The sequence below is a fragment of the Ambystoma mexicanum genome, chromosome 14 (assembly GCF_040938575.1).
Source record: "Ambystoma mexicanum isolate Mex_15411 chromosome 14, UKY_AmexF1_1, whole genome shotgun sequence".
NCBI lineage: Eukaryota > Metazoa > Chordata > Amphibia > Caudata > Ambystomatidae > Ambystoma > Ambystoma mexicanum.
The window spans coordinates 669,802,662-669,827,874 of record NC_090940.1 but is presented as its reverse complement, the minus strand read 5'-3'; the positions used below and the strand labels follow the sequence as shown (position 1 = coordinate 669,827,874).

At 48.8% G+C, this 25,213-nt stretch overlaps 1 protein-coding gene across 3 annotated transcripts in view; it reads right to left on the bottom strand.

Moving 5' to 3' along the window:
* The window catches only part of WDR89 (WD repeat domain 89), a 46,382-nt gene extending 22,612 nt beyond the window's left edge, over positions 1-23,770 (bottom strand). Inside the window, exon 1 of one of the 3 annotated variants that reach the window (XM_069638237.1) lies at positions 23,664-23,770. In XM_069638237.1, the coding sequence (XP_069494338.1) occupies positions 23,664-23,750 (87 nt within the window). In that variant the 5' untranslated portion in view covers positions 23,751-23,770. Of the gene's footprint in view, positions 1-23,327; positions 23,502-23,620 lie in introns of those variants that run through there. The other 2 variants (XM_069638240.1, XM_069638238.1) reach the window with 2 other exon arrangements.
* Between the last annotated feature and the right edge of the window lie 1,443 nt (positions 23,771-25,213).

Below are 25,213 nucleotides of genomic sequence, written 5' to 3'. Positions count from 1 at the left end.
TTCATGTGTACAGGTGAGGCTTCCTTTGCAGAGCTTTCGCCACCTTGTATAACATCTTCACAAAGCACCTCTGATCTTATAGACTCCCAAGGCATCGCATAAACCAACTACGCCAACAATACACAACTACTCTTACCTATCACAGCGACTATGACTCTGACACAAACACCCTTCACTCAGTCAACTAAACCATCCAGACATGGATGGCTTCACACAGTGCAGCCTTAATGACAATAAGACTGAAATCCTGCTAGTAGGAACTCCAACAACCCTAAACAAACTGGACAAGGCCTACAAATCCTTTATCATCAATGGCCTCACCATCACTGTCTCAAGCGAGGTCAAAACCCTGGGAGTCTGCCTTGACTCGACTCTCACTCACTTCGTCGTCCCATCCAAGGGAAGAGGGCAGGAGCCCTTCTCCATCGCTGGATCCCTGAAACAGCTGGTAAGCTGCAACGAAGGCTTGCCTGGCCTTGTCCTACTTCCTGCCTGTCCCCCGCATGCCGGGCGCATCGCGGCGCCACAACGAGGCTAAGCCTCGCATATCCAGCTCCTTACATCCGCCGGCAGGCGGATGTGCCGGCGGCTCCTACGAAGGCCATACTAAGGCCTGTTGGGTGCCTGTCTGGCCCCCACTTCGTCGTCCCATCCAAGGGAAGAGGGCAGGAGCCCTTCCCCATCGCTGGATCCCTGAAACAGCTGGTAAGCTGCAACAAAGGCCTGCCTGGCCTTGTCCTACTTCCTGCCTGTCCCCCGCATGACGGGCGCATCGCGGCGCCACAACGAGGCTAAGCCTCGCATATCCAGCTCCTTACATCCGCCGGCAGGCGGATGTGCCGGCGGCTCCTACGAAGGCCATACTAAGGCCTGTTGGGTGCCTGCCTGGCCCCCACTTCGTCGTCCCATCCAAGGGAAGAGGGCAGGAGCCCTTCCCCATCGCTGGATCCCTGAAACAGCTGGTAAGCTGCAACGAAGGCCTGCCTGGCCTTGTCCTACTTCCTGCCTGTCCCCCGCATGCCGGGTGCATCGCGGCGCCACAACGAGGCTAAGCCTCGCATATCCAGCTCCTTACATCCGCCGGCAGGCGGATGTGCCGGCGGCTCCTACGAAGGCCATACTAAGGCCTGTTGGGTGCCTGTTTGGAGCCATAGGAGCCAGGGGCCAGGAACTCTGCCCTTACCGCTCCAGGTAAGCCAACGCCGCCACCTGCCACCTGTTTCTGTGCCCGTTTATGCCTGATTCTGCCGTCTGCCATACCCTATGCCCATCTTATTCCAGGTAACTTTTGGCCAACACTACTGCACTACTCCCAGCTACCCATTGTCTCCAGCACTATGTGTGTCTGTGACACCCCAGGAATTAGTAACCAAAGTGCATAACCCGCGTGCACCACAGGACTGTTAGGTGTTACCCCTTTGCATTTTTGCCTAATTATGCTATTTGAAGTTAGGTGTTAGCACAATTTGGCAAAAATGCAATGGGGTATTTGAAGTTAGGTGTTACCCTATTGCATTTTTGCCAAACTGTGCTATTTGAAGTTAGATGTTACCCCATTGCATTTTTGCCAAATTATGTTATTTTGAATCTAGGTGCTACCCCACCGCATATTTGCTGCCTACCACTATTCATGTGCATATTCTGTTTACAAAGCCACCTTTGTCCTCCCAGAGCCCACAGAGCTCCTACCGCAATCCAAAGTTCACCCCCTGATCACAAACTGAATCTAGATGTCACGGCCCATCTGCATACTGCACTTTTACTGCCCTGCCCGAATTGAACTGTACGTGTTTGTATTGTTTCTCGCCCTGCCTACCCAATCTCTCATATAACACCTACATTGCCACTCCCACTCTGCTCACACAACGCCAGCGCAGTACTGCAGAAAATGCTAACTATATTACTCATCTTCTATGCAATGGCCTCGCCCGCATCCCCAGACATCCCCTTCCAGGATACTGACTCAGGAACCCCCCCTCCGCAGCCAGGCACTAGTCTCACCAACGACCCCTACACAACTAGGTACTATCCTGACCCTTCCTACCCAAGATATCATTGCAAGTCAGGACCTACAACTTTTGCCTCCCACCCCTGCACTACCACCGAAAGAAGCAACAAACTTCGCGCTAGACTCTCTAAACTTTATGAGCCGCCCCGAAGATTCCTGTCTGATTCCAAATGCGAAGCCAAAAGTTCTACCAAAGGCACCACTATCCCCACAACCAAGTCCAAAGCTATCATTCATACAAACAGCTCGGTAAAAACGGATGTACACTCCTACAAAGGAGCTCTCCTCAATACCAGATCATTGGTCGCACATGCCCTTGATATTGCAGACCTAATTATCAAAGATAAATTAGACTTTATTGCTCTAACTGAAACGTGGCTCCACAATGCAGCAGGCCCATCTTTAATGCTGGCCATCCCAGACGGCTACACTATATCTAGGCAGGACCGGGTAGGTAACCGGGGCGGTGGCATCGCCATCATATCTAAAGTAAGCTTAGCTCTCAGACTAGCCCCGACCCAAACTCTGCAATCGTGTGAATCCCTCACCGCCAAACTCCCCATAAATAATACCCAATCCCTCACGATCCACCTGATCTACAGACCACCAGGTCCACTCGGAACCTTCGAAGAAGATCTACATAACCTAATTTCTAACAATGCGAAAACCACTTCACAACTACTGCTACTAGGGGACCTTAACTTAGGGTTCAACGACCCAGCAGACATACATGCCTCTACCATAGCCAATACGATCTCATCACTCGGACTCTCACAAAAAGTCAACCTACCCACCCACCTGAAGGGTAGAACCCTAGACTGGGTTGCTGATGCTAATTGCTCAGCGGTCATCCCTGCCACCACACCACTACCTTGGACCGACCATTCGCTGGTCTCATTTAACCTACTGACCTCTAGATCACCTACCTCAACCGTGTCACTGGCACCACCCTGCCTCACAAGAAACAAGAAAAATATCTCAATAGAAAAAATCATCCCAGCTATCCTTCCAACCCTAAACGCATTGCCATACAATCTAGATCCCAGCACACTAGTTCACGAATATAATAAAATCATGTTAACTACCATGGACAAAATTGCCCCACTCAAACTTCGCACCAGCAAGCCTAAAACCCATTTAAACAAATGGTACACACCCGAACTCAAAGCCCTCCGCCTAAAAAAAGCGAAAATGTGAAGCTGATTGGAAATTATGCCCCTCCAGTGAAAAGAAAGCCATCCTGGACACGATTTCTCGTCATTACAAAGCTGAAATCTGCTTAGCTAAACGGAATTCCTATAACATCCGCATTGCCAACTCCAACTCAAGTATGAAGGAGCTCTTCTCCATACTGAAGGAACTTGAGTCACCCATTGCCACACCCGACACCTGCACTAAGAACCAGACCTGGTGCACAGACATCCAACAAGCACTAGCAAATAAAACAAACACCCTACAAAATAAAATTCAACTAAAAAAAGACTCCCTAAACCTCACTAACCCTCCCACATCTCCGCCCAAAGCCTCACCAAGTACACACACTAACTCATTCACCTTCTCTAAAACCACCACCCTTGAGGTTGAGAAAATCATCCTCTCTCTTAAACCATCAAACTGTAAAGGCGATATCTGCCCTGCACACATAATAAAGGACGCAGCCAGAGACCTGTCGACCCTTTATCTCTAAACTTATAAACGCCTCTTTCTCCTCAGGCAGTATCCCTTCCAACTTAAAACAATCTTGGGTGCTCCCCCTCCTCAAAAAACAGACGCTTGATCCCCTCATCCCCACCAACTACCGACCCATCACAACGGTACCCTTCCTACTGAAACTCTTGGACAAAGTTGCCTATGTCCAGATTCAAAAATACCTAGAACTACACAAGCTACTAGGCGCCAGACAATCAGGTTTCCGCCCATTACACGGCACGGAAACAGCCCTCATCGATCTGAAAACCCAAATTGATGATCTGAGGGACAAGGGCAAGACAGCACTCCTCCTCTTACTCGACCTCTCCGCGGCTTTCGACCTCGTCGACCACAAGGTCCTCTGCAGACACCTTGACTCAGCTGCTCATTTCTCCCCAGAAGCTATCAAATGGATTAAATCCTTTCTGAGTGAGAGAACTATGAGAGTCTTCTCCCCTTCAGCAGCAGCAGACCCCTCTCCTATCACTTGCGGAGTCCCGCAGGGCTCATGCGTCTCCCCCACACTATATAACATCTTCACCAAACCCCTGTTCGACGATCTGGACCATCTGGGTGTCACCTACACTAACTATGCTGATGACACTCAGATTCTCCTCCCACTTTCAGCGGATCACAGTAAGGACAGAGAGTTGGTGAATAGGGCATATCTCATCATTCAGGCATGGATGGCATCCCATGGTCTATGCCTGAATGATGACAAGACAGAGCTCATCATCTTAGGTACACCTGCTAATATCAACAAACTAGGCCTTGAATATGCCGAATTCAACATAGATGGCAATCTCATCAGAGTATCCAGGGAAGTAAAAACCCTTGGCTTTTATCTGGATGCCACTATGTCATTCACTAAACAGGTCAACTCACTAGCATCTACCACTGCGTACACTTGCAAATTAATAAGGGCAGGCAGACCATTCCTATCCAATGACAGCTGCCTGATCCTGGCAAGAGCACTCATACTATCTAGGCTTGATTATTGTAATGCCCTCTATAGCGGTGCTAACAAAGCCATTATCCACAGGCTCCAAATCTTACAAAACAATGCCTTGAGAGCTGCCCTCGGCATTAACAAGAGAGATCATATATCAACCACTAGACGCCAACAGAAATGGCTCTCTACAGACAACAAAATCAAACTAAAGTTGGCCTCCCTAACCCATAAAGCCCTCAACAATGCCGCCCCCAGTTATCTGATGGACAAGGTAAAGAGAAAGTCCTCCATCCGACAAACAAGAACTATCAATTCCAACAGTCTGATAATTCCCAGATTCAAACTCTCCACCATTGGTGGGAACAGTTTCCCGGTGAAAGCTGCCACGCTCTGGAACTCTCTGCCACACAACCTAAGAGCTGACCAACCATACTTGCACTTTAGAAGACACCTCATCAGTCACCTTAACTCCAATAATCCTTGTATTTAGCTGCACTTTCTACACCTATGTATAGATAGTGATACTTTTGTTCGTGATTCTGCCCTCGCCTCTAACAGCCCTGCACACATCTGTACACTTACCTCCTGTATAGATATTGACTTTTTACGTTTGAAGATTTGTATACCTCTTATTCCTGTAATCCTGAATATTTTTTTTTCAGGATTACCCGCCTCTAACAGCCCTGTACATATCTGTATATTTACCCCTGCATAGATATTGACTTTGTATGTATGAAGATTTGTATATTTCTTATTCCTGTAATTCTGATTATTTTTATTACTGCTTCAAAGTGTATATTTCTGCAACATTGTAAGCTTCGAATTATCTTGTGCCTGCGCCCTGTTGCCCCTGGGTAAGGTGCGCCATACAAATAAATAAACAAACAAACAAACAAACAAGGCAGGTCAGCGTCATTTCATCCTCGACAGCGTACACCACCAAACTAATTAATTACTGTAGACCCTTCCTTGCCACTGACAGCCGCATCACCATTGCCAGAGCCCTCATTGGCTTGAGGCTCGACTATTGCAATGCCCTATTTTTACAGGCACCTCTCCATGCAACCTTAACAAGCTTCAGGAGACCCAGCACACTCTTAGGGCTGGACTGAACATCCCCAAACATGATCACATTTCTGCTGCAAGAAGACGCACGCACTGGTTGCCCATTAAAGATTGCTCATATTCAAAACCTTGGTCATCACGCATAACTGCATCTCAAATACAGCACCAATGTACTTGTCCCAGAAGTTGGAAAAAGCGCAGACCTCAAGTCCCACCCGTACCACCCACCTACACTATCTTAATACCCCAAGATACAAGCGCCAGCAATCTGGGGGTCTAAGCTTTCCTGTCATTGCTGCAAAAAATCATAACGCACTAACGCTTAGAGCTGAATAATCTCACTAGACCTTCCGCAAGCTCCCAATGACCCTGTTGTTTTCACAAGAAATATCCAAGTGCACCTCCTTTCCCAAGACTGCAGCGCCTGCTCACTCGAGCGCCTCTAACACCAACCTCTGAAACAACGGGTTCCTCAGCCGGGTCAACCTGACTCTCAAACCACTATGTATAAATGCTGTGCCTGCTGCTATACTATGCCTTACTCTCATCACCTGAATGCCAGTAACCAGTGCCTTGATGCCTCTGGGCTTAGTGCGCTATACACATGAAATAAATAAATAAATCATTTGTTTAACTAGCATTTATTGAGAACTTGGATCCTTATCACTAGTTTGGAGGTAAATTGCCAGAATAGTTAATCATTGCTGCCACTTGGTCCCCTGGCATTACCATGGGATCATGGGACGATTTACCATGGACAGTAATTCTACACTGTAAATCAGCGTTTTTTTTTTTTTTACAGGACTGTGGATGATTTACTGCCAGCTTTTTGCTGGAGGTACATTTTCCACCGTACCCCCAAAACCTGTGATACAAGGGTGTAGCAATATGGTGGTAAATGGCAGCAATGGAATTACGGCCACTTTTTGCTGACTGCCTTCACGCTTAATGAGGTGCATGGGGTTTTCCATGAAACGTGCATGTGAGTACAAACAGTAGCAAGGCAAGATCATGAGGGCCGCCTTACAGCAGACTTGAGAAATGGAAAACTGACCGGGTGGGCGGGGATCCCTGGTCTAAAAGGATGACTTTAGAGACCACCCTGGGGTCGTCGGATGATCATCGAACTACACTAGAAGTAATTACCACATAATTAGATGTCATCACGCTGTTAAAGTCATCAGCAAATGTCTCAGAATGGTGGGGGATGAGCTTAGGATGACTTAATGAAAATGCTAGTATCATCCCTATTTTAGAAAACTCTTTGTTCCTGATGCTTTTAGGAAGACTTGCTGATCACTTCAAGAGATTGCACGTTTGTCTCTGATAATTTGGAGATGATTCTGGCATGACCTACTGATTACTTCAAGAGCATCATCATGAAACCTGTTTGTTCTCGATGATTTGGGGATGACTTCTGATTACTTCAGAACATCAGAGTTTGGAGGATGATATGCGGACTAGTACAGATTGTCATTCTGCTTTTTTTTTTTATAGTTGCACTTGTGCTGAATGACCCCCTTTGTGGCAAGGGTAAAGCTTGGGAGTATATTGGGCCAAATTGGAAGCCAGAGGCCTAAATATAGCATGCACGCATGGGTGAGAATCCTGTGCCATCCCAATCAAAAGCAGGAACTCAGCACCCTCACAATCAATACATTTCCATGCTGACTGCGCCAATAAATGCCCATATTCACATATATTCATTCACACAGTATTCATGTTTGCTTTACGCATAATCCAACAATTGAACAAACAACCATAACCAAAAGGACCTCCATGATTTTAAAAAAAAAACACATAGGATCCAAAAAAGAAAGAAGTAATAAACAAATGGAACCACAAAGTCCCATCAACCAAGGTCTCAACTACCCACAACCTACAAAAATCAAGCAACAACAAACCACAAACAGCAAAGACTAAACACAAAAGACCAGGAAAAACACCAATCGAAAGAGGACGCGCAACTCAAAAGGAACACAACCCACATCATGCCTCGCCACAAAAAAGACAAAGAAGCCAGAACAGACATAAGAAATAATAAGAAGACCCAAACCCACTCGGGAAGGCGCCGACCAGCATGATCCCACAACCCCCAGAAACTCTAAAGTAAACATCCCAGATGGCCCAAGGAGACATGCAAATAACAGAGCAAAGAAAGACTACATTGCTCGCTACCTGTCCACATACGACAATGTGGTAAACAAAAACGGCACAGCAACAACGAATCGACAGCCAATAAGCGTCACACATACAGACGCAATTACGACACCAAACGGAACATGACCACTAATAAGCCATCCCAACCAGGTCTCCACCATGGACAATACCCCAACCAGAACAAGGAAGAAGTTGGAATCCATCACACTCTACACCCCATCCATCACCAAGACTGGAACAACAGAGGGGTAGCTACCCCATTTGCCACACGGAACGAACCAGATCCAAACAACCCTGCCATAAACGTTATTATCTATTCAATGAAGAGACTGACCAACAAAGAACCACCTCACCCAACAGACTCAATCGTGGAAAACCCACCTGGAACGGAAACATAACCAACAGCACACCGGTCAGAGCAAACAATACTAACAAGCCGAAAGGGAAATCAAGCAAACTACACTGCAGCCTCCTCAACGTTAGATCCATAGCAAAACACTCAAAAGAAATCCATGACCTCCTAAGCGTGAGGAAACCTGGCTATCAGACAACTATAAAGCCATCGTGAATGAAGCAATACCCGAACAATTATAATTGAATACATGCCAACAGAGAAACCTGAATGAGGCGCAATCATAATTATACAAAAAGAACACACCAGAGCATCTCGAATCATCACAACCAACCCGAAGACTAGGAATCTCTCCTCATCAAGAGATAACTCAACGGCCAATCGAACAATAGTATTCCTCCTGATCTAGAGACCACCTTCTTACAACCCCAACTTTGCAACAAAACTAGCGGACGAGGCTGTCATGCTATCAACCCACCACGACAACCTAGTCATACTGGGAGACTGACATCTGGTTTGAAAAATAAAACTAGTACACAGAAAACTCACTCTGCGCACTCCTGGAAACATTTCAGTTGAAGCAAATAGTAAATGGATCCACCCACAACGCCGGACACACCCTGGATGCAATTTTCTGCAGGGAAGGACTATGCACATCTGTGCCACCTACAATAAGGGTGTGGAGTGACCACTACTTGATACAATTCTACATCACACCCCAAACCCGCCTACCGGACGGGAAGGAAATACTCCACCCCAGCAAGAAAAGAAACTGGAAGAACTTGGACCTAGAGGCCCCAACAAACCTTCCAGGCGCAACTGTCCCAAGCGAAAGAGATCCCACCGACACAAACATAGATACAACAGAAGACACACTCAACAATTGGATGACCAAGGCCCTTGATCAAGTAGCACCAGCTAAAACATTCAAAGCAACACCAAAGAAACTGGCAGCAAAATGGTTCACAGCAGAACAGAAAAAACAACCGCAAAATGAAGAGAACACCACACCGGACAAGACAAAATAAAATACAATGGACAACTCAAACTGTACAAACAACAGTCCTCAAACCAAAAAAAAATACTATGCAGCAAGAATAGAAGCAATCAATCCACAAAATGAACTCTTCAAAATCATAAGAGATCAAAAAACACTTTCTGCAAAAATTCCATGACCCCTACACAAACACTTTGTGACAACATCAATCATCTGAGAGCAAAAAATACACAATACAGGAGACCATCAACTTAGCTGGGCCAAATACAACCACAACCACCGGACCACAGACACCCGACGGAACACAGATCACAGCAAAACACATCTCCCTAGAACCAATCTCAGAGGAAACCTTCCCCACACTGATCAAGGACACCAACCTTGTAGGATCTCCAAGGGACCCCTGCACCCGAGACGTCTTCAAAGGGATCCTCAACCACAGAACCCAGCGACACGCTTCCGGGAACCTAATTAATCTATCACTCAAAAGAGGAATAGTACCATCTTCTTTCAAATCAGCATACATCAAACTACTGATAAAAAAGGTCAGAAAGCGCAGAAGACCCAAGCAACCGCAGACCGATATATAACCTGCCCTACCCAGCGAAGATCCTGGAGAACCAAGTCTACAAAATCCTTCTTAAATACGTCGAAACAAACAGAATACTCGACCAATCGCAAGTTGGCTTCAGACCGATGAGAGGAACAGAATAAGCACTTCCATCGATATGGGACGACCTGAAAATAAACACAGACGACACCCAACTGACCCTCATTCTAAAGACATATCAGCGGCTTTTGACACAATCAGCCACGCAACACTAATAAAAAGATTCATGGAATGTGGCATACAGGAATCTGCACTAAGTGGCATACCTCATTCATAACAAACCGAACTGAAAGAACCTACCTACCACAGTTCACCTGAAACATATATTGTACAGAATCCCACAGGTTTCCAGCCTCTCCCCTCTACTTTTGAATATCTACATTTGCCCACTGATGAAAATCATTAGATCCCACGGACATACCGACTACAACTACGCAGACGATGCACTAACAATTGTGAAAACAAACAGAACACAGGAACAAAATAACAACCTCAATACCCATCTCACAGACATACAACTGGATGACAATGAACAACCTCAAACCGAACCCAGCAAAAACAGAAATAATGTTCTCACCCACAGGATTCGACGGTGGAACCCACAGCTGGACTGGTGAATCGGCATGGGAACACAACCAGAGACTACCAATGTAGTGAACAACCTAGGAATACTCACGGACAGCAGACAATCACTGGAACTGCAAGTCAACGCAATCGCCAACAAAAATGTTCTTCCTCCTATGACTACTCAGAGGATTACTCACTACCTCCCCTTCCCCTACAGAACCCTCACAATCATATCCCTGGCACTCACACGAATTGACTACACAAACAGCCTTTACCTAGAAATGCCAGAAAGACTTACCAAGAAACTCCCAAAAGTGCAAAATACAGCAGCCAGGATCCTACTAAGACTAAACAGAAGAGCCCACATCACTCCAGCACTGAAAAGCCTAAACTGGTTACCAGTAAAAAAGCACATCAAATTCAAAGCACTCTGTATCGCCCACAAAGCCTTGCAGAGACAAGGAGTGGAATTCCTCCAAGACAAGATTAGCCGTTATCACCCAGGAAGGGAACTAATATCCAGCAACGACCTACAAATAGAGGCAAAACACTATGAAAAAAGGAAATTCAGTGGAACGGCGTGCTCATGTCTAATTGCTAACACCTAGAACAACATGCCCAAAGAAATCAGAACCTCAGACGACCACATCACCTTCAGGAAACTGCTCAAATCCTAGCTATTCAGCAGACAAGGACAACCTAGAAGGACACCGGCAACAACATCACCGCAGATAAACAACTAGAGAGGAGAGGGGCAAACAAGAACCTGGCTATATACCGTCAAGCGGCATCCAAAGGGCCACCCCAGAGATAGACCACAACAAACTGACTGACTTTACTAGCCCTCTTCCCTTCCTGCTCCTCCTACATAACTGAGGCCTCCACGCCAGATCTTGGATTAGTCGCACTCAAACATACAGAGAACCATTACACTGCTGACATCCAGTGAACCACCCACATAGCCTATTCCATCTAAAGATACACACCAAGATGCCGGACTACCTTATAGCTACGACCACCTGTGACTCTGGATCCCTGTGGACACTATCTAACCAGTGCACACGACCAACCCATCGTAACCACACAACACTAACACAAACACAAAACCCTACCGCACACCCGAGGCACATAATCTTACCCATATGGTTACAATGCGCAAGGCTGCTCACAAATGACCACATGCAAAACAAAACTCACAGATGCCAGTTCCTCCTGGTTCTGAATCTATCCTCTCACCCTTTTCCCCACTAGCAACCACACCACTTTTTGCAGAGCCACGCAAGCGCCTGGAGTCTGCCCCTGGGTTGTAGCAGTGCGCTTTACAAATCAACTTAACATAACATAATGCCAGTAATGATAAAAGAAAACATGCCCACCGTGGCTCTGCCACACATTCCTGTTGGCTTTGCCTTTAAAAAGGTCTTGTCACAACAAGAAAACATGTCCAAACTGGCTGCACAATGCAGGCCAGTCTAGATGCGTAATAATGCTGATCATGTTTGCTTTACCCTTGATGCCCAGTGAAATAAGCCATGCCACAGAAAGAAATGGCTTGCCTGGCTGCCCTAAATGCCAGTCTAGGCACATAATAACACTCATCATGCTTGCTTTGTCATAGAATCCCAGTAAAAGAAAAATGTCATGCCACAGCAAAGAAAGGCTTGACTGGGTGCCCCAAAATGCCAATGCAGCCACATAAAAGCACATATCCTTTCTAAAAAAAACAGCTTTTTGTACTGGCATCTAGGATTGATACCCATTAAAAAGTGCATCGTGATTGGGATTCCAAGATGACTGGCGAGGGGAGAGCAACGTGATCGTGGAGCTCTGACCCCCCCCTCCCCCCTATCCCCGGGGCCAAAGACAATAAAGCTAGATTAAAAGAGACTTCCCTGGGTGGGGATTTATCAATGTAGGTGGTGGTGGAGTGCAGCAGCCCGGATCGCTGGGGGACTTCGGCAGAGGCGGGTGTGCAGCCTTCATCTCTGCCGTGTCTGAGGGGCGGAGACGCAGACGGTGAGCAAGAAGAACCAATCTGAGACACGGGCGGCCGAGGACCCAGTGCAGCTGCGAGGCAGGGTGGCGGAAAGCAGCCGTTGTCGGATGGCAGAGGAGCCCGTCACGAAGGAGCTGCCTGTGATATTGGAGACCCACCGAGGCTGGATTTGTGGAGCGGGGGCTCCCCTGCTGGAAGATCGGGGCGGGACTGAGCCGCCCCTGCGCCAGAGGAGCTGCGTCTCATCAGAGAGATCAGTAGGAACCGGAGGGACCATACCCATAGCGCACTGCTGAGAGCTGCCAGCAGAGAAGAGCACCTGGAGAGGCCCATTGGCCTGGGAGAGGCTGCACAGCGAAAGTCAAGAGGCAAGAAAGCGCCAACCCTGAGGGACTCAACTCCGCCCCCCCACCTCTTGGGGGAGAACCATCATAGGTCAGCGTGTGCCTTGGCCCAAGGAAAGGGTGCAAGCAGGCAGTGGCTAGCCAGTGCAGGCAGTGATCACCCGGCAGTGATCACCAGCTTTGAGCAGAGTGAAGGTGAGGAGTGGGGAAGCATGGCGGGAGGGCCCCTGCCCAAGCTTTGAAGAGAAGACCAGGGGAGGCCATGTGGTGTTATAGACGGGTGGCTGGAGGCCCATTTGAGGTACATTTTGGATTTTGGAACTGCATATAGTGCCTCAACCAGTGCACTCCCATCCAGAAGCACAGCAAGGGAGCAAGAGGCTCACCAGGCATAGGAGACAGTGACTGGTGGGGCCCTGGCCTCCACGGGCCAATCCTGAGGCCGAAGAGAAGGCTAAAGAGTCCATCTACATCTGTGGTGGGCAAGAAAGAATAGGGGAGAGGCCATTTGGTCGGGCTCAGGGCAGAATGATTCTGGCACCAAGGCCAGGAGGAGGGTAATTTCAAACCAGAGGAGAAAGACAAACTGTGGCTCACTTGCGCACAGTTAGAGGGAGTTCCAACCCCCTGCACAGTCAAGGGCGTACCCACAAAGCGGCGGAGGAAGTTCCTATCCCCGAAAGTGTCCAGAAGAGGACCGATGGGTGCAACATGATATGTGTCAGGGTACAGGGAATTGTAAGGGGGAGTCAGGGCTTAGTGAGAGGCCCAGGGCACAGAAGAAACAGACACAAAACAAAACAAACCAAAGGGAACAGCCTTCAGCCTTACAGGAGGCTTCTCTGTCCCTTTTGCAGGCAGAAGGCTCGCCGGACCACAACTCCCAGCAACCTCCGCGCCAGGAACTACTTTTTCACTCCCAGGTTGGGAGGGGCTCGCGCACGCGCATGCGCGCAAAACGAAGGCACGGGGCTTGTGCTTAAGCTCCCGACAGGAACGGACGCATCCAGCAGAGCTCCTGCCGACGGGGATTACGCGAGGGGCCACGCCCCAAGGAACCAGCATTCCGGCCCCTCGCTCACAACAGATAAGTGCGGTCCAACCATTGCGAACGAGCGATTACTCCCTACATGGGAATCAGAAACGCAGCAGCGGGGGGAGAGCGCAAAACAAGCAGAGAAGCATTGGGACATCCAGCTCGTTGAGGGCCTTGCGCAGGGGGGCACCGCCCAGCCATATTACGTCCCCTACAATGGACAAAAGCTAAGTGCTAAGCAGCGCTCCCCCGCATATAACCAGCCTGAATTTTGGCTACCAAGACCCATTACCATTAACGCGTGCAGCGTTTGTTATTGACGTGTTTTCGGCCACGTGCGGCGAACTTTGGTAGCATGGAGAGCATTTCAGACCACAGCCACGTGCGGCAAACTTTGGCAGCACGCAGTGCTTGATATAGGCCACGTGCGGCAAAACTTTGGCGGCACGATGGATCTTGTTCCTTTTAAGCCACGTGCGGCGAACTTGAGCCACATGTTCAGAAACACACGCTGTTGTTGGGAACAAAAGCTTTGAGAGCGTGTAATGTGCATGTGCCAGCACTATAGGTGTGTGGAACGTATTATGCCTATGTGAGTTAACACAGGTCACTAATACTAAAACTCTCTTGCAGCATTGGAACTGCTCCAAACTCCGGACCTGAGAGTGCGCAGGCAGGAGGCAGGCCAGCACTCAACCACAGAGATAAGTTCCTTTTGCATCAAAAGTTATTGTAAACACTGTGTGTGTGTTGCGGTGATTGTGCATATATTACTGTTGTTTTTTCCTATAAGTCCCCTTGCCTGTCCACTTCCCCTCTCCTAACCCTCACTCCGGTTACCCTCTGTTCGAGACCCATCCAACCAACGAGATCCTAACCCTCTTTCCCTGCTGGGGTCTCGGCGGCCTGTGTAAGCTCGTCTTGCAGGTGCTCAGACCGCAGTGGGGGTAGTTGGTTCGCGCCACTCCTGCACCTGGACTTTGGAGCCGTGACAATATGAGGGAGAAGAGGAGGGGCCAGGGCTCCCCCATCAGACCTGCATACGTACTATGTCCAAAAACAAGGGGAAGAACATGCAAGCTGGTGAAGAAACCACAGGAGGGCCATCTGCAGAGACTCTGATGCAGAGACAGCGAGGTACCGACTGGGGGAGATCATGGGCCTTGGGCAGGAGAGTATTTGTGGGCGCTGGCAGGCACAGCAAAAGATTAAGTGGTTACCCAGGAGGTCCTTCACCAATGCTTTCAGTATTTTGGGGACAAGATAGCGAACACCATTCATTCGCAGTTGAGCATGATGAAAGCGCAACTGTCCCAATCATTGCACGAGGTGAAGGGGGACATATAACGAAACTAGAGGAGCGGACCGATGCAGTGGAGAGCGTCATGCAAGAGGTCGCAGAGAACACAAGGAAGATTGACAAGCTGGTAGAGAAACTAGCAAGGGTCACGCAGAACCTTCGAAACCCAGAGCGAAGACCTTGAAAACTGCTCGAGAAGATCTAACTTCAGAATGAAGGGCCTCCCTAAGGCGGACAAGAATCAACTCACAATGGCGCAGCAAGTGTTCGCTGACCTGCTGGAGGCGGAAGACTGGTCAGGGATAGAGCTGAACCGCATACACAGAGTGAGGCCAAAGAGGTTCGAGCCAGAAGCCATACCCAGAGATGTAGTGGTGGCCTTACACGAGTATGGGCAGAAGGAGAAGGTGCTGATGGCTGCCAGGAGGGCCAGATCAATCAGCTACAATGGCTCGGAACTTCAGCTGTTCCAGGACCTAGCCCAGACCACCCTGGTGAACTGCAGAATGATGGGCCGGTGGTGCGTTCCCTAATCCGAGTGGACATACGCTATAAATGGTCCTTTCCCTTTGGACTACTGTTCAAATGGGAAGGGAAACAGCATAGGGTCACAATCTGCGAGGAAGGTATGAGGGTCCTGAAGATTGAGGATAAAAGGTTGACAAGGCAAGAACAAAGACCGGGGAGAAAACCGCTCAAGAGGAAAATGTGGGAGTGGATGAAGTTTTTGACAAGGGGCTAAAATAAACGGGGCCTAAGGGGCCCGGTTACACCCCCGACGAGGGGGCAGGACTGGAAGGTGCCCACACACCAATCGACACAGGAGCGGCATGTTTAGGGAAAGGGGGGGTTACAGGAAGGAATGTTGTAGCCTGCCTGGGGGGAGGTAGTTAGGGGAAAGGTACCGGGGGAGGTGGGTGGTACAGGATGTCTTGGTTTATCTACATGGGACCCCCCCAGGTTTACTCTGGGTTGTTATAAGGGCTCAATTCCAGAGATGGAGGGTCAGGGGGAGCTAGAGGCTGGTTGAGCCTGCCCAAGGGGAGGGGGGAGATGAAAGGAGGAGCTGCACAGTAAGACGACCATAGGAAAGAGTGTAGTGCTTCGGGTGACCTCCCTAAACGCCAGGGGGCTTAATTCCCTGGTTAAGAGAAGGAAGGTGGAACAGTTCTTGGGTGGGGAGAAGTCCGGAATTGTAGCCCTCCAAGAGACGCACGTTCGGAGGTGAGACAGGCATAAACTGAAAATCAAGGGGTAACGCCATCTGTTCCAATCCAACACCCCAGGGAAGACGGGGGGTGTTCATCGCTATTCGGGACATCCCAGGCTTCCAGGTCATAGCTACAGAGGGGGACACAGAGGGTAGGTATCTGGCGGCCTATTTCCAATGGGAGAGGGGGACATATACAGTGGCAGCAATCTAAGGTGACACTGACCAAATTGGAGACTTTTGCCAAAGGGCAGATAATATTGGTAGGCAAACTTAATCTGGCGGGGGATCCAAGAGAAGACCGGACCGCAGGGGAGTTTCCTCAACTAGGTGGAGCCATTTAACTGCTTGACCAAGCACATGGCCCAATTGGCGTTGGTAGATGGCTGGAAGGAACCGAGGGGAGGAGGGGGCTACACATTTTATTCCCACAATCATAGATCCTTCTCAAGGATAGATTACTCCTGGATTTCGAGGTCATCATTGGGTAGGGTCGCAGGGACAGAGCTAGGAGTGATCGCCCTGTCAGACCATGCGCCCATAACGATTACCTTAATTATGGGGTGGAACTAACCGGGCCTATGGCGGTGGAAGTTCCCTAGCCACATCCTTAAGGATGGAGTCCTATGTGAGGACATTAAGAATCACATCTTAGATTACTTTGCACTTAACGCAACAGAAGGTGTACGCAACCAGGTGGTATGGGACGCATTTAGGTCTCATACAGGAGGAATTGGAAGCTAAACTTAAACAAATAACTCAAATGGCAAATAACGTAGGGAGTATACTGCAATGGGAATATCGGCTGATTGCAGACTAGAGCTGCAGAGCATTCATTGCTTGACCTCCAACAGAGGTATTATGTCAAAGCCAATAAGGTGGATAACGCGTTAGCGTGGTTGATTAGGAAAAAAGAAGCGTCAAGGAAAATCATTAAAATAAAAGGCGGGGGGCAAGAAAGCACTGCTCTACCTGACATATTTCGGTCTTTACGGAATATTATTCATCCCTGTACACATCAGATTCCCCTGAGGAGGGAGCCCAAAGGGAATACCTGTCCCGGTACCCTCTCCCAAAGATCACTCAAGAAAGGGAAGAACTTGAGGGAGACATTACTCCCGAAGAAGTAAGGGCAGCTATAGCTGCCTTGCCATCAGGAAAGGCCCCGGGCCCGGACGGCTTTCCAGCATGTTTCTACAAACCTTTAGAGAGGGACTGATACTGCGCTTAGTCCAGCTCTTCAACTCTTTGCGGGAGGTGCGGGGGAGCAGGGTGTATCACCCCGACAATGGAAGAAGACATGGTTGTGCTGCTCCCAAAACCAGGTAAGGATGTCACTCGATGCGGTTCGTACCGGCAGACTGCCCTTATTAATATAGAGACAAGATCTAGACCAAGGTTCTGGCATCACGCCTGGATAAACTCCTCCCAAACTGATTGATCCCGACCAGTCAGGATTTATTAGGCATAGGCAGACCTCGGATAACATTCGGCGGGTCTGTAATCTGATTGAAAAGGGAAATAAATCTAGAACCCCTGTATTCTACTAGCATTGGATGCTGAAAAGGCATTCAACCGGGACGAATGACTAGTCCTCTTCCATACCATGGAGGTTGTGGGATTCAGTTCTAAATTCCTTTCAATGGTAAGAGCCAACTACCAAACTCTCTAACGGGCAACTTTCCCAGAGGATCACGGTCTCACTAGGCACTAAGCAGGGTTGCCCGCTCACCTCGCTTTTATAAGCCATCCACCTGGAGCCACTCTTGGCCAGCATTAGGGCCTCCCCGGATATTAGGGGGGATTCCCTTTGGGGGTAAGGAGCATAGACACATGCTCCTTTTGATCACAGAACCAGAAAACTCATTCCCAGGGATCTTGCAGGAACTTCTTCTCTTAATAAATGCCCACTAGTCAGAGTAAACTAAACTTGACCGCCCCCCTCAGAAAAGGTTCAGGAATTGCGGGTTATAGTAGTCTATAGATGGGCAGAAACTGGCATTAGATATTTGGGGGTCCAGATTACTGGTTCTCCGGGTGCTCTTCACCATACCAACTACCCGCCTGTAGTGGAAAAGCTGCACTGGCTGCTGGCAGAATGGGTGCACTTATCACCATCCTGGATGGGGAGGACAAATGCCCTTAAAATTGTGATTCTGCCAAAAATCATGTACTTTTTCCATGGCTCTGCCAGTCGGGGTTAACCATGGTTTCTTCAGGACCCTTCAAAAACATGTGGGGGCATTTATTTGGAACCGCAAGAGACCCAGGCTAGCTAATCAGATGCTAATGTCTCCCAGAAGCAAGGGAGGGCTGTGAGCGCTAAAAATCTGCCTCCATTCCCTTGTTGCTCAAATCAGAGTGATCCGGGATTGGTTCAGGCGCGATCGCGGGAAGGTCTGGTGTCGAAGGGACAAAGTGGTGGTGGACTGGACGCTGGACGAGGTGTTGGGACCCAAGAGGGATAGACCTGCAAACATGCAAACATGTACCGTAGCAGGATAAGGGCGCTCGTGGAGGACTCCAGGGATGAACAGGTGCGGAGGGTGAATTTGACCAACTTCCCCTCCCCGCTGAATTTGTGGTTTAGGCATCCCCAGTTCACACCCCGTATGGAAAGGGGTGCCTTCAATGGGTGGAGGCGTTCAATGTCCTGACCCGTGACATGTTCTCGGGTCAGGACATTAAATCCTTTGCACAGTGCAAGCAGGACGTCTGGCCAGGGATCTCACACCTTTTGAATGGCTCATAACGATGGACACGTGGACAGGCATTTGGTAGGAGCCTTATATGGGAGTATAGCAGAAGGGGCAAGGAGCCAGGCATGGTACTATGTGGAACAGTGGGAAACTGCAGCGGGGCAGCCACTAGAGGGGAACTTTTGACTCCACCAGTGCAGGAGAACAGGATAGATCCATACTTAATCACTTCTTCACCTCTGGCTCCTTCCCAGAACCCTTCAAAGTAACACACGTCAAACACCCTTCCGAAAAAGGCAGATCTCAACCCCCTGCAGCCATCCAATTACAGGCCCAGCTCCAACACCAGATTCCTGGTGAAATTCAAATGCTCTGCCTACTTCCAACCAACCTTTTTGCTGAATCCTACAATTTACTAGACCCTGCACAGTCTGGCTTCCGGCTTTGCCATTGGAACTGAAACCACACTGATCTCGATGTGGGACGACCTCAAGGTCACGGAAGACCGATTGCTGCACCGCTCCGGTACTCCTTGTTCTCACAGCTGCCTTTAACACCATCAACCACTCAATCCTCCTCGACCGGCTCCACTCACTTGGAATCCAAGACTTGGCACTCAACCGGATTGCCTCATTCCTTAACAGGAAACAAATCATTCCTCCTCCCTTTTACCTCTTCAGCTTGAACAGTGAATACCGGAGTACCCAAGGGCTCTTGCCTCCCTTTGCTCCTTTTCAACCTCTACATGAGCCTGCTACCAGCGATCATCCGCTCACACAACCTCACCAGCTACAATTATGCTGACAACACTCAAATCATCCTGAAAGTCTCCAAGACAGCTCTGATCACCCCCCTGACCTAGCAGCTTGCCACAATGATATAGACATTTGGATGTCTAGAAACCGCCTCTTTCTCAAACCAGGGAAAACTGAGATCATGGTATGGGGCAACACAGCTCTACTCCCACAACCACTCCCATGGCCTACCTCCCTCTGCACCCTCTTCCCCCCACCACCTCCAACACAGTCAAAAACCTTGGCTGCATATTGGACTCAGACCTAAACCTGTCCCACCAGATCAACAACGTATCCAAATCCTGCCACTACCACCTCAGACTGCTAAAACTCATCTTCCCTTATCTCTCCTTCCCCAACAGAGTGACTTCTATTATGTCAATCGTCATGTCCATATTAGACTATGCAAACTCCATGTACCTGGGTGCTCCGGCATACCAAATTAACATACTCCAAAGAGTCCAAAACGCAGCTGCTAAACTCCTCCTTGCACTGGGACGAAGGGACCACATCTTGAATGCTCTACGCACCCTCCACTGGTTACCTATTGGACGAAGTGCCACCTTCCTAATCCTGCGCATACCCCACCGAGCAGTGCAGAAGTGTGGCCCATCATGCCTCCAAGAGAAGACTATGCGCTACCGCCCAACACGCAGCCTAGGGTCAAGCACGGCCGGCCTACTCCTGATTCCAAACTCCAATTCTGCTAGACTTGGAGGGGTCAGCCTACTCTACCCTTGCACCAACTCTATGGAATTTGCTACCCCCTCATATTTGTCACAACCAGGACTAAATGGCCTTCCGTTAAGCAGTAAAAACATGCCTTTTCCCAAATCCTTGAAAAGGTCCGCCCAGGGCCATATACCCTTCCTCCTATGGCCATTGTCCTCTGAGAACAAAACATTGTCGTAGAATATCCCAATTAGCACCCAACAACCCAGCCCAAAATCCCTACAGCTACCCTGAAAATGGGTCCTCCAAGTACAATAAAGCATCTAAAAAAAAAGGACCGCCCATGGCCATATACCAATCCCCTTATGGCCGGTGTCCTGTGAGAATCAGCACTAACCTGAAACAAAACATCACTGCAGAATATCCCAAGAAGCATACAACAACCCAACTCAATCCCTAAAAGGACCCTGAAAATGGGCCCTCCAAGTACAACCACAGAGCGTCTCGAAAAGGACTGCCCATCCAAAATAAATGATCATACCCTCACCGGCCAGGAGCCACCCACCAATAAACACAGTTATTCATACCATTATGCTCAATCTCCTCTTTACATCAACAATAGAACACAGCTACACCCCTCAAGCAATTCGGCCTAGCTGCACACATATCTATATCGCTCATAAAAAAACTCAACAGCCTGGGAATGGCAGAATGCAGCTATACCATACAAAAAAAAATTCAAAAATAAAAATTAAAAATATATATATATATATTTTTTTTTTAAATCGGCCTAGAAGCACACATTCTCCCACACATGCCGCACGGCAGCGAGAATGCAGACTCGGAAACCACCCTCCTTGATGTGCACATTACACTGATCTCTCATATCCACCGCACCACACTTAGCATTAGAATGCAGCCAGCCTGCGAAAACCACTCTGGCTGCTCACATACCAAGTGCACCAAAGCACTATATTCAACACTACTCTTTCAATTGATATGGACCGTGGTCTCTGAGGGCGTTCAACCAACAGCGATTTGAGATCATACCAATGGTACATAAAGTGCTATACAAATGCACTATAACATAACATATATAATAATAGTGCAATTTAGGTATTTTGCACCACAAAGTTATTTACCACTTGGCTTACTTATGGAAACTTATTCTAAAGTCACTTCCATGGGGCCTCCAAGTATGAAAGACTGATGATGCTACTTGCAATGTCCATTTCTGTTGGTGCAATCCATATGCAAATTAGGAGATATGTATGTGTTTTGCCCCAGAGCGCCTGGACAGAGCTGTAATAGGTGAGTTGCCTGCATCTGTAATGGTCCTAGAGTTTTATTTTTTGTTGCTGTGTTAAAATGCCATCTGCCACTAATGTTACCAAAAAAGTAGATTGGGGCAGGGGTGGGTGGTTTGGGGGCACAAATGAACCCATATGGAATAGCGCGAACTGTATTTGGGGGTAAAAGTAGTAGGACTTTTTTTGTGGCTTGCCCCCCCACCACTCTTGCAATGCTGTATACTTCCCTGCCCTCCTACCTGGGCTACTCTCTGCAGTGCGGCATATGGTCTGTCCGCACAGCACACACACAGAGGGGCGCAATACACAGTGCTGCAATGTTTCTACTGGGGCTGGCTACGGGCGCAGCAAGTGCAGTGAAGAACACACCATAAAGGTGCACAAGGAACAGCGGCACTGGGGTGATGGTCAGCAGTCGGGGTCCAGGGCTTGCCAATGCTACTGCATGCGTGCGTATGCAAGCGCAGCTAGGTGAAAGGGCAAGCCCTGCCCTGCCTGAGGAAGTGAGAGCACAGTGAAAAAAGACTCCAGTTTGAATTTCAACAATAGGGACCCCAGTTTGAAATTCAAATTGGGGTCTAGGAGGGTAGCTCACCCCTGACAAGTGTTTCCCGGCAGAGCCTCTAGCTTCGCTGAGTGAGGCAAGGTGCTTGGTGATGTAATCTGCCGACTTTTCCCCAGCCGTCACTTGCAGGTTTGCAGGATTTTTGCTCAGCCTGTTTTCTTTCTTCTGGCCTGAAAGGGTCACACTGCCCTCGAGACATCAGAGTGGCTCCATCTCTGCAGAAGACACTGCTTTAAAGGATCACATCTTGTCGCTGGTTGACCGTTGTTCTAGCGCGCACACCGACACACTGTGTTCCTGTAGTTGACATGCCCGTTTGGATATTGTCAGTGCTCTTGATTCATTTGCACTATAAAACGTTCACACACAGACACTGCTGAGAAAGGAACCCACAGGCCAATTGCGATCTGTACAGACCTTCCAGAAAAGCACCCGCAGCCAGATGCGAGATGCACAAAAAGGCATCGCAAACCGTGGGCATAAATGGCACACTTGTGAAAGGCCTCCTAGAGAAGATGCGATCGGGACACAATATGGACACTATCATTCCAAAGTGCATAAAATGGCAGGTGTCCATCACCAGCCAATGATCAGAAGTGTGGCGCTGCCCGATGACTGGGCGCGCACGCGTGCAACATAAATAAACTGGGCGTTCCCGGCCACGTCAGAGCGACCGGGAAGCCCGAACCTAGAAGGACGTGTCCGTGTGAGTCCTTCGGTGCCGGGGCTTGCGGCGATGCGCAGGGGGGTGCCAGCAACCCCAAACAGTGGCGACGAGTGGGGGAGACGATGCCCGGGCCCGGCGGTGACTATGAATATAATTTCTGAACAAATTGTCCATGAAGGCCCGGAACCAGGAGTGAACTTAACTGGCACTGTGTGTGTGTGTGTGCTGGGCGATATATCGAGTTTTGGAGATATACTGATATACATTATCAATATAGGATGAGACAATGTCGTTAACATCAAGATATCTACATATATGCAACAGAATTGCTTACTGTGTAAATGCACGATTTGTAACTCCCCCGGGGCCACTTTGGACTTCTTTGCTCACGTGAATTTGGGAAAAGCATTCACATTGCCCTTCTGTAGGCGGCCCCCCTACTTTTGTGTGCGCCCCTCCTGCCCACTCCCAGGTTTCATTCCGAGAGCCCTGTGTCATTAGAAAGTCAATGCCAACATGTGACAAGTGGAATACAGGGACTGGCAGCTGCAGCCTCTGACCTCAAGGTGCATTTCCAGAGCTTGCAGGAGGGCTCTATATAAGTGAATGGAGGCTAAAAACACATGCCTATAAAATGCACTGAAGGTCAGAGCGGGTCGCGTGCACTCGCCTGATGCGGCCGCCTGGAAGCTGCAGAGGGAGGGCTCCTGGCAAAGGGAAGCCGCATGTTACTTTCACTATCACTAGCAACACGCATTTAAAGTCCTCATGAGACCCGACAGCATCGTGCATGTTTAAAAGTGTGCCGCTACTTTCTGAAATGCCTTTAAGGTGTCAAGACGTTTTCCACGTATTTCTGGAATGCCTTTAAAGCGTCATGACGTTTATCACGTATTTCTGGAAGCCTTTAAACCGTCATGACGTAACACGTATTTCTGGAATGCCTTTCGGCGTCATGACGTTTGTCACGTAAAGCGGCTCGTGGAGGGAGGGAGGCGCGCTCAGTCCCGGGCACGTGCTTATTGTATGTTTATGAGGCGCTTACACCTCTGGGAGTGTTTCCAAGCGCCAGGTGTATTTAGGTGCTGGTCGTTTTTTTTTCTTCTAATTTTGGTTGCGCAACAGCGAGTCTTTTTTTGTGTGTCCTTGGCTGGTATGTATTATACCTGCCCCCCCCCTCACTTCCGCCCCTAAACAGAAGTGATTTATGGCCGTTCCGCGCACGTGGTTTTTTCAGGGCAGATTTATTTTAGCAAATTCTGCTGCCAGCAAGTCGGATTGCTTGTTTGCGTCAGCGCATTTGCCATAGCTCTCAACCATTTGTGTTTCAAGGGCGGGAGAAATCACCCGATTTTGTTTTGGGCGGGTGAGACGCCCATTGGAATGCATGGGCATGCAGGAGGCTTGGCGGGTGAGTCAGCTCTTCACAAGGCGGGTGACACCCGTCAAAAGCGTGTGAGTTGAGAGCTATGATTTGCATGTTTTCCACCTCCAAATGGCAGTGGCTTGTTGCTGTATTCACAGACTTTCATCACAGGCTTTCTACAATTCACCGTATCTGCGCAATATGGCTTTCATTGTATGAACAGTAATGAACTCACCCCGTTGGAAGTTAAGCCCCATGTCGATCCCATTTTTAACACAGCCACATGCTTGCTTCTTTTTCTGCACTGCTGCCCTGGAAGAAGAGCAGCAGTCACAATGGCGGGGGCAGGATCGCTACAACATGAAGTTCCCTTGCCATGATGTCTTTAACTTTACTGCCTTTAAAGTTGGACCTGGGAGGATCGTCAGTGAGAAAGTAGGTCAACCAGGCCAGGGCCTGCCGAGTGATACCCAGGTTGTCACAGAGGCAATTGAGCAGGATGGCATGGTTGACCGTGTCAAAAGCAGAGAATAGATTGAGGAGAATGAGGGCACAAGAAAGATTAGAGAGCAAGTCTTCACAAGCGTTCAGGAGAGCCGTTTCTGTGCTTCTGGCAGCTCTGAAGCCAGACTGGTGGTTGTGGAGACGACCAACTGATTCAGTATGAGATTAAGCTGGGAGATGGCCAGCTTTTCCAGGAGTTTGCCCAGGAAAGGAGTGATGGAGATCGGGTGATAGCTGGAGAGGAAGGATTGACAGAGGGCAACTTTAGAAGTGGGTGCACAAGGGAGTGCTTAAGGGGGAGAAGGTTGCAGTGGCAAAACAGTGATTGCAGAAATAGGCCACTTTGTCAA